The sequence below is a fragment of the Schistocerca serialis genome, chromosome 4 (assembly GCF_023864345.2).
Source record: "Schistocerca serialis cubense isolate TAMUIC-IGC-003099 chromosome 4, iqSchSeri2.2, whole genome shotgun sequence".
Lineage (NCBI taxonomy): Eukaryota > Metazoa > Arthropoda > Insecta > Orthoptera > Acrididae > Schistocerca > Schistocerca serialis.
In genome coordinates, this window is record NC_064641.1 from 77681542 (window position 1) to 77696258 (window position 14717).

Below are 14717 nucleotides of genomic sequence, written 5' to 3' on the forward strand. Positions count from 1 at the left end.
TTCCCTAGGTTTACGCAAGAAAGAGAAAGGGGGACTCCTTTGAATGGAGCACTAGTTCAGTAGAAGGCTGTTTACCTGAACAAGTTAACGAATGGAGCGGAGTCTTTTAGTGCGAGTATGGGTTGGTTGGACATATTCAAAAAACTTCATGGAATCAGTCAGCTAACAATTACTGGAGAGAAGCTTTCTTCTGACCGTGATGCAGTGAAGGAATACTTGGGTGTGTTTGAAAAAATGAGAGAGGGGGACAGTATTCTCCCCAACAAATTTATAATGCTGACGAGACTGGCCTTAATTTTAGGGCATTGCCAACAAAAAGCCTGGCATCAAAAGCAGAAGACCATGCTCCTGGTTTTAAAATGTGTGACTTTATTAGTGTACAGCAACGCTGCTGGTAATCGCAAGCTGCCTCTAATGCTGATCGGCAAATCTGCTAGGCCCAGAGCTTTTAAAAACTGCAACATGAAGTTCCTGCTCGGATATTATCGCAACCAGAAAAAAGCATGGATGGATGGTAGTTGTTCAAAGAATGGTTTCGCGGCCGGTTTGTTCCCTCTGTTCAACGGTTTTCTAAGGAAATCATTTGTCCCCCCGTGCAATCTTTCTGACTGATAATGCGCCATCTCACCCCAATTCTGAGGAATTATGCAATGGAGAAATTGTGGCAAAGTTTTTGTCGCCGAATGTGACACCACATCTACAGCCGATGGACCAGGGTGTACTGCAAACATTAAAACTGATTTACAGAAAACAATTTTTAAGAACGCTGATCCAAGATGATAGCATTCCTTTTGTGGGCAAAATAAAAAAGACCGATGTGAAGGATGTTGTTTATTGGGCCGCTGAGGCATGGTAGAATATTTCAGAAAATACTCCGAGATAATTGTGGAGAAAATTGTGGACATCTCTTGAATTTCAGGACAACCTAGTTTAAAATGAAGAGGAAAATCTACTACAAATGATACAGACAATCCCTGGATGTGAAGAAGCTAGTGAAGGAGGTGTAGATGAGTGGATGGTAGCAGATGTGACATGTGTGGAGAACCTTACTGACACTGATTTAGTTGTTGCTGTGACTCAAGACCAGGAAGAAGTGGACTGCTGTGATGGAAGTGACAATGAGCCTGAAAGCGACAAAGGAGAGCTGGAGCCACACAATGGCACAGCAGAATCCCTTGACCTCACGCTACGTTATTTGGAGCAACAGCCCACTGCTACACCTGCTGATTTGATGTTTGAGACAATGGCGAAACTATGCGTTATATAACAGACTGCCTTCATTATGCCAGAAAACAATTACTCTAAAAAGTAGGGATAAAATGTCCGCTGTATTTTACTAAGTTTGACAGCTTTTATTTCATTGTTAGGCATTGATTATACCTAATGTTTTCTTGCCAATTTTTCTAATACATGTGTACTGCACTGTGTAAGTTAAAACAGTGTGTATGTACAGCAGTTTACCGTACAGTTTTCCATACTTAGACTAACATTTTTCATGTTCGGATTACCGGGACTCTGCTGTAATGTGGATGCTCCTTGATTTTTTTTTAATAACTAATAAGTCTTTATATGTTGTTATTCTGTAATTTACATGACTATTAGAATTCTTCACTGAAAGGTTTAGCGTGCTTTGATTTCAAACATTTTTATTTCTTTCAACAGTCATTTTTCATCAACTGGTCTACATGTCATTATTATTTGACATTGTCATTTTTTCTTTCACAAGAAAGAGCACTGTTCTAGAAATTGTGGCGAACAGATATTTCAGTTGTTTATCTCTGTTGTTTTCTGCATACACATTTGTCATACACATTTAAGCATTACTATTGTATTTATATTACACGAGAATGAATAAACTCCACTGACTTGTCCTGTTAAGGGCAAGGAAGTGACCATAGTATTTTTGCAAAGTGATAGCATGGTTAGTTTTTGTTTAAGTGTCTCACTTCTATCGAGGAAACAAAAGACACCACAAATTAACAGTGCTAATCATTGTTTCTTTTTATTAACACTTGAATCAGTGATGTAATAATCAAGATACACTGCTGGCCACCGTAAATGCAACACCCTGAAGGAAGCATCCGAATCAAGTGAAATTTACACCATGGGTTTGCAGCGATGAGATATGCAACTGATTAGAATTTCAGCGCAGACGCACATCACGCGCGCCTGTGGCGCCACCTCATAGTGCCATTTAAGGCTTGGCGATTTTGACGAGTGTACGTTCGGCACATGTGTTTACCTTGTGGTTGTTTCACAAGACGATCAGTTATGCCTCGTAGACAACAGCGAACATCGTTTGATCAAGTATCCGAGTTCGACAGAGGAAGGATAGTGGCTTACGGAGATTGTGGATTATCATACAGAGAAATTGCTAGTCGTGTTGGACGAAACCAAACAACTGTCATGCGGATATGTGACCGTTGGATGCAGGAGGGTACGACGGTCCAACGTGGTCGATCGCATTCACCTCGGTGCACCACTGCACGTGCTGATAGGCAAATTGTGCGCATGGCAGTGACGGATCGCTCAGTGACATCCCGAACCGTAGCACAGCACATTGCGTCTGTAACGCATCATCCAGTGTCTGCGCGTACCATTCGACGCCGTTTACAGGAGAGTGGTCTGTCCGCAAGACGTCCATTGCTTCGTCTACCATTGACGCAGAACCACAGACGTCTCCGTCGCCAATGGTGTGATGACAGACGGATGTGGACGGCAGAATGGAATGATGTTGTCTTTACTGACGAGGCACGCTTCTGTCTGCAGCACCACGATGGTCGGATTCGAGTGTGGAGACACCGTGGAGAGAGGATGCTGGACAGCTGCATTATGCACCGCCACACTGGTCTTGCACCGGGTATTATGGTATGGGGCAGTATTGGATATTACTCTAGCACGCCTCTAGTACACATTGCCGGTACTTTAAATAGCCGGCGCTACATATCCGAGGTGCTGGAGCCAGTTGTCCTTCCTTACCTTCAGGGCTCGGCCACAGCCATATTTCAACAGGATAATGCGCGACCACACGTGGCACGCATTGTCCAAATGTTCTTCATCAATAACCAGATTGAAGTGCTTCCTTGGCCGGCTCGCTCTCCGGATCTTTCGCCGATAGAAAACATGTGGTCCATGGTTGCTCAACGAGTGACCCAGATTACATCCCCAGCTGCCACACCAGATGATCTTTGGCAATGTGTGGAAGCTGCTTGGGCTGCTGTACCCCAGGAACACGTCCAACGTCTCTTTGACTCAATGCCGAGACGTGTGGCAGTGGTGATCTCCAACAATGGAGGCTACTCTGGCTACTGATTCTGGCATGAACCACATGTCACAGACGTCTGTAAACATAATCATTTGATACTTGGTCAACATGTTATCTACAAAATAAATTTTGTTGTGCTACCTCTTGTCTTTCTTGGTGTTGCATTTACGGTGGCCAGCACTGTATATTGAACATTGTAACAAGCCTGGAATTTTTTTGTGTTGCAATATACAGTGTGTTACAAAATATACTGACAGAATTTTGCTGTGTAAATAGAAGATAAAAGGATACACTTTTTTATCTGATAAAAATGTCACATGTACAGTTTTCCCTGCTAGTTGTCCATAAATGTTTTGATGCTAGTGACATTCAGAGATGGTGTTCAAACTACCTTGTTGAGACATTACAGGCAATGTCATATGTTTACATTTATGCACAACTGTACGCTATTATGCTGCTATTTTACTGATCAGTTAAGTGTTTTTTTAAGTATCCCTTACAGAAACTGAAAGAACAATGAAAATTTTCTACAAAGATTTTTGTAGGGATTGTCCTTTCTGGAGTAATTATGGGTGCTGATTCTTTTGGAGATACTTAAGATTGGTGTTTTACCTCTTCATAGTGTGGTCCTCCAGCCTCAGTAATTTAATCGCGGTCTGCCAAAATGAATCTTGCGTTGTTTCCATTTGGCTTGGAGTCTGCAGTGTAATGTTCATTTTCGCCCAGCCTTCTGTGTCTTTTATCCACTAAAAATCCTTTTCTTGTATCAAATTGATATAGAAATTAATTGAATAAGTTTTGTGTTCATAAAGACTCATGTGTTTATAAGTAAAGTTTCTATTACATATCATTATTATGTCTGATTTATTCAACATTCTCCACCAATAACTCAAATAGACAGAAGAGGTAGTAACTAAAAAAAATTGAATGTAACCTAATATTGGACTTCAAAGACATTATGTTTTCTTAGTTCACATTGCTATGTACAATTTGCTGTAAGTGGTTGTAAGATAATAAAATTTATCATAAAAAAAGAAAAAGAAAAATCTTTCTTGTCTCCTCTTTTCTAGATGCCCTGAAAGTGTGCATCGATCATTTCAGTTCCTTCAAAGATGCTATACAATAGAGGTATTATAACATTGTCAATACGATGAAAAACCACCCAAAGTTGTAAATTTCACTTTTTTAATCACTCGGTGACTAGTTTTGGTCCGGGACCCATTTTCAAATCATTGTAACATAGTCAAAAGTGGTATTTTCAAAAATGCAGAAACCGTGTCAGAAATGAGCAAACAGTTACAGCGCATACAGATAACTGTGCTGTAGCTGTTCATTTGCACGTTTTTGACATGTTTTAGCATTTTTGGAAATAGCATTTTTCACTATGTTATGATGATTTGAAAGTGGGTCCTGGTCTGAAACTAATCGTCAAGTGAATAAAAAGTGAAATTCGCAACTTTGGCTTGTTTTTATGTCATACTGATTAACAGAAGTTGCTAACCCACAGCTATTCCAGCATGCTGGAAGTTCGTAATTATAACATTGTACCATGAAAATCACATTTTACATTTGTGCCCTCTTACATTCCAAAAATCTTTTCATATAGTAAGAAAAAAATATTTTTTGTGTCAAACAGGATTATTTCTACATTCTCCCTTTTATGTCTTATCAGATTTGCATAGTTATCCAGGAATTTACTCCTACATTGTTGGAGCAGTGGAAGCCAATTACTTGTTGTTTTCTCACTAGTCACGGGTTAGCCCTTTCTATAATTAAAACTTAAATCTTAAGAGTATTATTTTGCAAATCACATTTCATAATTACATGAAGTTGTTTCGTGTTTGCTGTCATATTTACAAGTTCGGTAATTGCAAAAGATTGTCACCCTTTTTCTGCATTAGGCATTATTGTATTAATTTGTCGTCCATCTTTCATTAATGAATATCTTTATCAGCTTATTTGTCTGCATTGACTTTATGTGATGTTGTATTTCCTCTTTTCGAGCATCATTTTTCAACTTCATCTATGTATGTCATATGTTGCATTACACATTACTCACACCCAGACCTCCAGATGTCAGACACTCAGATCTGTACCAAATGTTGCATGTTGACAGACGAAAACTCTGATCTGGTTTGTACTAAGTGCTGTCCCCAGCAGAACAGCCATAAACATTAAATAAAAATAACAGCAGAACTACCAGAGCATAGGAAACGTGTATATTATTGATATGAATATAATAGAGGGAAACATTCCACGTGGGAAAAATATATCTAAAAACAAAGATGATGTGACTTACCAAACGAAAGCGCTGGCAGGTCGATAGACACACAAACATACACGCAAAATTCAAGCTTTTGCAACCAACGGTTGCTTCGTCAGGAAAGAGGGAAGGAGAGGGGAAAGACGAAAGGATGTGGGTTTTAAGGGAGAGGGTAAGGAGTCATTCCAATCCCGGAAGCGGAAAGACTCACCTTAGGGGGAAAAAGGGACGGGTATACACTCTCTTTTCACTGTAACAGAAGATTTGACTTTACAGCTTACAGTATTGTTTTTACACTTTCAGCACAAGACTTAACATTCACTGGTATCAATCTTGGAAAATTTAAGTGTCTTGCTTTTGTTTTTCCCGAACACGTCGAACTCTATGGCAGCCGTGTTTGAAGGTCTCCGTCACATGCATTATAATATGCTTGTATTTCTTCTTCTTCACAAACATTAAATCTCCTCTTTCCCACCGACATTTCCATTCATACAACATACACCATGCAAGGCATTTAGTACAAAATCTGTTTTTCATTGCAGACGTTGTGCGATGTGTAAATGTTTGGGTTGACTTCGGCTGATTTTTGACATTAAGCCAATATTTGAGCATTTCCATTTTCTTTTGTCTTGAGTAAAACACTCCCCTTTTCTCCATCTGTGGCATTACATCATTTCCATCTTTGAGGACTCTTCTGGCGTGACATCAAAGACATAGATTCTAGTCTATTCACATGGTCACAAATGAATGATATTATTATTATTATTAATACTTCTGCACGTGTGATGCAATTGTTTCTTTATTCTATTGTCCCATTGTTTATGGTCAACTATTCTTTTAGTTCTTCTACATTCTACTGCCTTGTGCTGAAAGTTTAAAGTTCTTCATTCAGGTATAAAAGTACTGCTTTTTCATCTACGGTATTGAACATATATGCCTTCCTTTGTTGCCATTTGTGTCATCCTCAGTGCAACCAGTTTTGATGTAGACTTCCTCAAAGAGGTGAAGTCTGTTTTGTGCCATTACGTCCAATATATTTCCATCATGGGTGGAGTTCTGAACTATCTGTTCTAGGTAGTTTTCAGAGAAGGCATTTAGTAATGTTTCATGGGATGTCTTGTCACACACACCACTAGCAAAACTACAATAACACTTAGTATTGCAGATCATGCTTGTAAATTAAATTAAATTAATAAGAAAATCCTAGAATCTTTTGGAAAACATAGGCAAAAAAAATTGCAAGTTCTCAGACATGAATGTGCTACTTTTCATCCTCTCGTGGGATGTGAAAGCATTTGTGGATGAGTATCTGGTCAAGTTTAGCGACATCACAGCATGGAAGTTCATGTTCAACTGCATTAGAAAATGTGAAAGGAAGAATCTACCAGATCAAATTTTTGGCTTGCGGTGAGGAACATGGTCCATGGGATGCGATACTGCCTTTACGTCACAAGTAGAACTTTGGAGATGCCATATTGGACTAAGCCATATGGAGTTGAAAATGAGAAGCATCAAATAAGAGCAGCCTTTAACTACCGATATTTTGTTTCCTGTCATTTGATTGTAACAAATCATGTGAAAAAAAACACATTATCAAAGTATCCTCTACCTTCCAATGATTTGAAGCTGCTTACGCTCATAGGGGGAATATACTACAAGACAAATTAGGCAAAAATTTCAGTGTGCAAAGTATTGTAAAATTAAGGAAGTTGTGAAAAATGCAGACAAATTAACTGATAACATCTTCGTCAACAATACTTTAATCATTATTGGTGGCACAAATGACACTGATAAACCCCTGAAAAAATTGCAGAGGAACATGAAAGCTTCTTTGGAATACATACTTAAACCCACGCGAAAAACAAATGTAATAATTCACCCAATACTGGTTAGAAATGACACACAAGGTCTAAATGGAAAAATCAAAGCTGCAAACCACATTATGTTAGAAAAAATCAACAGTGCCACAGCCGTGTGTAGGAAGAGATTATCTGTGAATTTCGAAATCGAACGCCTGAAAAGAAATGAATATACAACTCATGGTTTACATCTAAACAAACAAGGAAAGATTCGCATTTGTAATAGGCTTGCTCCTTTCATACACATGACGAAAACTGGAAAATCAAGTACCAGTACAGGAAAAAAGCATACACAAATGTACAATCAGATATAAAGTGCCAGTCTCGAAGTGAAAAAGCCACCCATGAAAAATAGACTATTATGGACCATTTTATAACAAAATATAAGCCCAATGAAAGTCATAACAACACACTTACTAGATCGAATTTCGAGCCATCAAATGCAGCAACAAGGCAGTCATTAATCGACAGATGATTGAACCAGCAAGCCACAAGGCAAACACCATGGATACCATCCCTGGAAAACATGAGGATTTTTTACCACTAAGTACACTTTCTCAAGTAGTGAGGTAAGTGGTCAAGCAAGGAATGATTCCCTCCCTGTCCCTAATTTTAAATCAAAATGTTCAGCCACTCCTGAATAAATTAAATGAAATAGAAATAATATTAAATGATCTAGATGCTATTTCTGTACTATGCTTTACAAAACACTGGCTCAAACAAGATACGTTAGAGCAAACATACCTTCCTCAGTTCAAACTTGCAAGCATGTTTTGTAGGAAAATATCGAGTCATGGGGGTACTTGTCTATATGTTAAAGAAAATATTGAATTCAATAGTGTAACTAAATACCATAAACTGTCCTGTGGAAATGATATAGAACACTCTGTTGCTGAACTACCAAGGCAAAATACAGTCATTATTTGTGTATACAGGTCACCAGATGGAGACAAAAAATGTTTTACAATCACATGGAGGAACTCTTGGAAGAAATTCACTCTCCCAAGAAAAATATAATTGTGTGTGGTGACTTGAATATTGATTTCTCAAAATCCAATGAATTCAGAGATGACATTGTAAATTTACTACAATTGTTCAACATCAGTCCAACGGTAACTGAACTAACTCGAGAAACACTTACCTCTGCATCTATTATTGATCAGATCTTGATAAATACGTCCAAATATGCCTATAACACACAAGTTGTAAACATCAGTTTTAGCGATCACTATGATCAAATTCTCGCAATGAATGTTTCAGGACCCCAAATTACCAGTCGAATACAACACACTGTAAGGAATTTCAGTATAAAAAATGTGGAATATTTTTGTTCTCTCCTAGAGGGTGAAAGTTGGAAAGATGTATATGACTGTAATGAGACCAATAAGAAATATAAGCTTATGGCTACATTCAAACTTTTTTTCTTCTTTTTTTTTATTTTAATGGCTTTTCCCAAGAAAACAACTATGTTGAACTCTACTCAAAAAACAAACAAGTGGATTACAAAATGGATAAGGATATCATGTCAAAATAAAAGGAGAATGTATGAGTACTTCAAGCATAATACCAGTCCTGACTTTATTGCATATTTCAAAAGATACAAAAGAATACTAACATGAGTTATTTCAAAAGCAAAAAAACTAGAAAATGACCGAATATTATGTGATTCCAAGAATAAAACTAAAGCAACCTGGCAAATTATAAGGAAAGAAATGGACACCAGGCCAGTTAATCACAGTAATATTGAGCTGATTATGAATAAAAATAAACTAACTGACCCCAAACATGTTGCTAGTGCTTTCAACAATTATTTCTCAAATATAGCACAGCAGTTAATAAATACATACAATGACAAACAGCCAACCAATCACTCAGATCAAAAAATTCATTCGGACACATTATTCCTGTATTCACCAACACGTGAGGAACTGTCAAGAATCCTAAAACAATTACCTAATAAATATTCAGTGGATGTTGATGACATACCAGATGCTATTGTCAAAGCTAGTGCAACATTTATTGTGGAACCACTAACAGACATAGTAAATTCATCTTTTGAGAGTGGTGTATTTCCAGATAATGTAAAAACTGCAAATGTAACACCTTTGCATAAGGAGGGTGCAAAAAGTGATATTGCTAATTATAGACCAGTTTCAGTTTTGTCAGGCCTCAACAAAATTATGGAAAAAATGTTCCTTAGAAGATTAACAGTTTTCCTAAATAGAGAGGCTGATAAGTGACTCCCAACATGGGTTCAGAGCTGAAAAGTCAACTCAGTCAGCAATTTTTGCCTTCTTAAAATGAAGTATTAAAAGCAGTGGATGATAAACAATATGTATTTGGGATATTTCTGGATCTAAGTAAAGCCTTTGATGTAATTGATCATGGCATTCTCTTGTGTAAATTAAGTAATTATGGAATTAGAGGCCAGTCTGAAAAGTGTATCTCAGTAATCACAGCAGATTACAGAAATAAAACACCAAGACAGCGAAACAAAAAATTTCTAGTTTTTACAGTGATGAGCAGAAAATCAAGTATGGAGTCCCACAAGGGTCAGTTCTAGGAAATGCCCTATTTCTGCTGTATGTAAATGACTTGGCTAGTAAAATACATGAAGGAACCACTGTACTGCTTGTAGAAGACACTAATATTCTAATTAAATCACAGAATGAGGAAAATCTGCAGGAGGCTGCAGTATAAGTTATGCATACCTTAACACACAGGTTCAAGACCAATAGGCTTATCATAAATTCTGAAAAAACTGTGGCAGTTAACTTTCATACCACACAAAACCTCCATCCTGTAAACCCTGTTTTCACTAACAAAGGAAAAAATGTGTTGAAGGTCAGTCACACAAAATTTCTAGGTGTACATATTCAGGCAGATCTGAAGTCAGAGGTACACCTAAACAAATTAAATAAGAGACTGAATTCACTAGCATGTGCTGTTAGGATCCTCACTCAAAATACAAGCTGTTCATCAGTGCTGACAATGTATCATTGCAGTATACAGTCGCTACTTATGTACAGAATAATTTTTTGGGGGAATTCCACAAATACTACAAAAACATTTAAAATATAGAAAAAGATTATCAGGGTGATAAAAAAATCTAAATGTAAGAGTTCCTGTAGACCCCTTTTTAAAACTCTGAAAATATTGCCACTGCCTTGCTTGTATATATATGAAATACTAATTTTCACAAAAGGGAGCATCTTAAAAAAGGAAAATATCTTCAAACACAACTATGATATACACACATATGAAACTAGACAGAAGATGAACCTACACAGGAACATAGTAAATACAAACTTATGCAAAAGAGAAGTGTGTCATTCTGGAGCTATGTTATATTTTAAAGTTCTTAGTACCAGGTTCCTTTACCTCTCTCTTGCAGGGTGTATTTATTTACTGAGCAACAACAGCTGTTTTTCTTCGTTTTAATTCTTTTCATTTTTTTAATCCTTCTGTTTATCACCTTGTACCTTGCAGAAAATGGCTACATATGTCTGCAGAATAACAACTACTGCACCCCACCCTCCCCTTTCATTTCATGCTTTTGCTAGTAGCTCCTACTAGTGCCACTCCGCAAACTGAGCTGGTAAACTGGCCATTACACTTGAGAAGCAGGAAGAGGTTGTAGCAAACAGAGTACACTCCACTACTATTATGCACACACTGTGTGTCGTTACATATCACTGAATGAAGTGTCCATTTAGAACAAGGTCAGAAACAGAACATACAGTATTTCTCACCTTAGTAGTTCATGATGCTTCGCTTGCAGTATCCATAAAATTATATTCCCTGGAGCTATCACTACATTTCACAGTGGAGTTTTTCATTTATCATCTGCCATTTGTCACAAATTAGGCTGCTGACTCTTTGTTTGAATATGTGCTGACTGATTTTATTATGTTTTCAGTTTCCTCGTCTATCAGAGTACGATAGTCATCACTCACTTTTTTGGTGTTATACTTAGCCTTTCAGGTCTTCTAATATCACAAGAGTAAAGGCTAATATTATAGCAGCAAAAGCAAACTGACAATGTGGTCTAGTGGTCAATGATTTTGACCATTAATATTTAGGCCTTGGGTTCAGTACTGGGCAACCACTTCAAAAAATTTTCTCAGTTGAAAGGTCTGGAAGGAGATCTACTGAGCTGTGTGAAGCAAACTGAAAATCTAGTTGTCAGTATTATGAAATGAATAGATTGCTACTCAGCATACAGCAGACATATTGAGTCGCTTATTTGTATAACAGTCTTTTTGTTGTGCCTATGTGCGACTCTACATCTCCGCTATATAGTGAGAAGCAATCTATCCTTTTCATAATATTGTCATTTTCCATTGTTTGAAAAGCTACTTGAATATAAAAGCAGCGAAATTAATACACAAGTCAATAAAGTAGCATTAACACTGAAAGGCTTACATCGGACAAGGTGATAGATGAAGTTTGTTTATTAGCAACAAAAGTGTCAGCCATTCTTTATTTCCGTTGGAGTGTGAGATACTTGACATATTATGATTACAGATCTTATTCTTTGCAAGATTGCAGACTAATCCTATAGAATTAGCGCTAGATGATATGGCAGCAGTAGGTAGGAAACCATTTTCTTGCAAAATTTAGTCAGTAGAATGAAGAGGGGAAGGTTGGTGTTCCTCAGTTAATGCCATAGGTTTGACTTTCTGTATGTATTTTTAATATTTTTCTGTCCATTTCTACATGACAGTCCACAAGTTTCTCTGTTACAGTCATAGAGGAGAAATGACCATGAAACAAAATTATGTATTCACAGTAATGGAACATTGCTTGACGCTGTTGTTCAACAATACTTGTCAGATACTGTGACTTTTCAGCATGTATTTACAGTGTTGTGTGTTTGAAAAATAAATAGTGACTCACTTATTAAGACACCTTTTAAAATCAAATCCCAAAGATGGAACAATTTTTTCCCAATATTTTAGACACTGCTGCCTAATAATACATTTATCTATACCAACAGTGAAATAATTATTGTGTGCATTTTACTTGTTCTATGTTGGGGCTCATACTAGGAAAGTGTTCCACTCAGCATCATGTCCATCCTTCCATAATTTGCACACCATTGACCTACTTAACTTTTCCTTGTCAACATTTGCTTGCTGGTGCCTCATCTGTTGGTATTATCACACCTATGTTGTTCTTGTTGTCAGTAAAATTAATGACATTAACAGCAGGTTCTCATGGCTTCCTGTGAAGGTATTTTCTGCGCTTGTCACTCATGAACACTTGTCATGCTCATACTATGAGCTAACAATGCACGCTGCTTTCAATTGGAATGCGACTGTACCTAGTTGTGGGAGCAAGCTAGTTCCTGCAACAGCTGGGTTACCAATTCACCTTGCTGAGTAACACTTTAACCATTGCATTTTATAGGTCCTGTCTTTATGAAAGCTTTACTTCTATTTATAAATAACAATGTATGTTTATAAATAGTTGTGAGGACTATTTTGGTAACAGCCATTTGCTCTTTGCTTTGCAGTCTTTATTGAAAACAGCTGACCAACTAAAAATCAAAGGACTTTGTGAAGTACCAGATGGAAAAGAGGGTCCTGTGACCCCAATGCCTATTCTTTCTCGACGCTCTTTCACCAAATTACGACGTCTCACAGGCATAAAAAGACAGCGGCAACCTGAACCTCTGCGTCGCAATATCTTCAAAGAATTTATCGATCAGCAGCATCAACAACCTCAGCAGCACCCGCATCAACACCCACATCCACACCAGCAACAACTTCTGCAGCCTCAACAGCAACAGCAGCAGCAACAGCAAATCCACATTCACCAGCAGCCTCAACACCAGCATTTACAGCCAAACCCAATGGCAATCCAGCATCAGCTCCACCATCAGCATCAACAGCAAATGGAAATGACTGAATTGGGTGCCAACAGACCTCCCATGGGACCAGAATGTGTCACTGTTGCAACATCTACTGAAGATGATCATGAAAATTTACCTGTTGTGGTGCTTGAGAGTCGTATTCCACAGCAGCATCAGGTAAAGTAATTAAGCACAGCACTGTTTCCTCCCTTATGTTTCATGATGCATTTTCTGTGTTGTAATTTCCAAAACTGTGTTTAGTTTGATGAGGTAAAACTGTTAAATGTAATATATCTTAAATGATGATAATCAAATTAGTTTTTCCACAAGTTGAAAAGAAAGTTGAGAAATGATAAAGACTGATTTCAGCAAGTAGTGTATAGATGCAGGGTGGTCTATGTTCAGTTCTGCTGCAATATTTCAATGTCTACATCTAGTAATTTATTTCAGTGAGTAGCATATCCCCTCAGTTTAATCTAGAAGAAGGTATCAGCAACCATAATGTCATTGTGGCTTCTATGTCAGTGGAAGTTACAAAAAAAGAGGGCAAAGAAGCAGTGTAGAGTTTTCTTGTTTGGGAAGGCAAATAAAAGTGTCATTAATGAATATCTTCATAGTCAGCTCCAAGCATTCACCACAGGACACAAAGATATTGAGCATCTTTGGTCGGAATTTAAATGTATTGTCCACCATGTACTAGAGAAGTATGTGCCTAGCAAAAATATAAGGAAGTGAAAGGACCCACCTTGGTACGACAAACATATTAGGAAGTTGCTGAGAAAGCAGAGAATTTTATGCAGTCGTTTTAAATGTAGTCACTGCCCCACTGACAAACAGAAATCATGCGAAATGAAAGAAGCTGTCAAAAGGTCAATGAGAGAATCTTTTAACGAATTTGAAAGCAATATTTTATCTGCAGATTAAAAAAATAACCCCAAAAAATTTTTGTTGTATGTAAATAAAATCTATGAACGCTACAAATAATTCAATACCTTCTCTTGCTGACAGTACGGGTAATGTAATGGATGGTGATAAACATAAGGTCAAAATCCTAATCCTAGCTTTCAAAAACTCATTTACGATAGAGGACTGCAGCACCATTTCCCCTTTCAATTATCGAACAAACGCAAGGATGGCTGACATAGTGTTTAGACGACAGGAAGGCATCTGGCCCAGATAATATCCCCTTAAGATTATATGTTGACTATACTACAAATATAGCACCATTCTTATCCATCATCTATCAGAGATCATTGGAACAGCAGATTAGATTAGATTAGTTTTCGTTCCATAGATCCGTGCTGAGGAGATCCTCGTGGATGTGGAACATGGTATTTTTTTAATTTTTAAGCTGAAATAACAATACTAATAGTATGAATATATACAATACATCATTTGTTTCTATTAAAACATTCGTCAATGGAGTAGAAGGAGTTGGCCACTAGTAAGTCTTTCAGGCTCCTTTTAAACAGA

General features: G+C 37.5%; 1 protein-coding gene across 1 annotated transcript in view; it reads left to right on the plus strand.

The window, feature by feature from the left end:
• Positions 1-14717, plus strand: part of LOC126474902 (protein bric-a-brac 1) — a 261416-nt gene that overhangs the window by 120915 nt on the left and 125784 nt on the right. The window contains exon 4 of the mRNA XM_050102399.1: positions 12906-13421. Within this exon, the coding sequence (XP_049958356.1) occupies positions 12906-13421 (516 nt within the window). The remainder of the gene's footprint in view (positions 1-12905; positions 13422-14717) is intronic.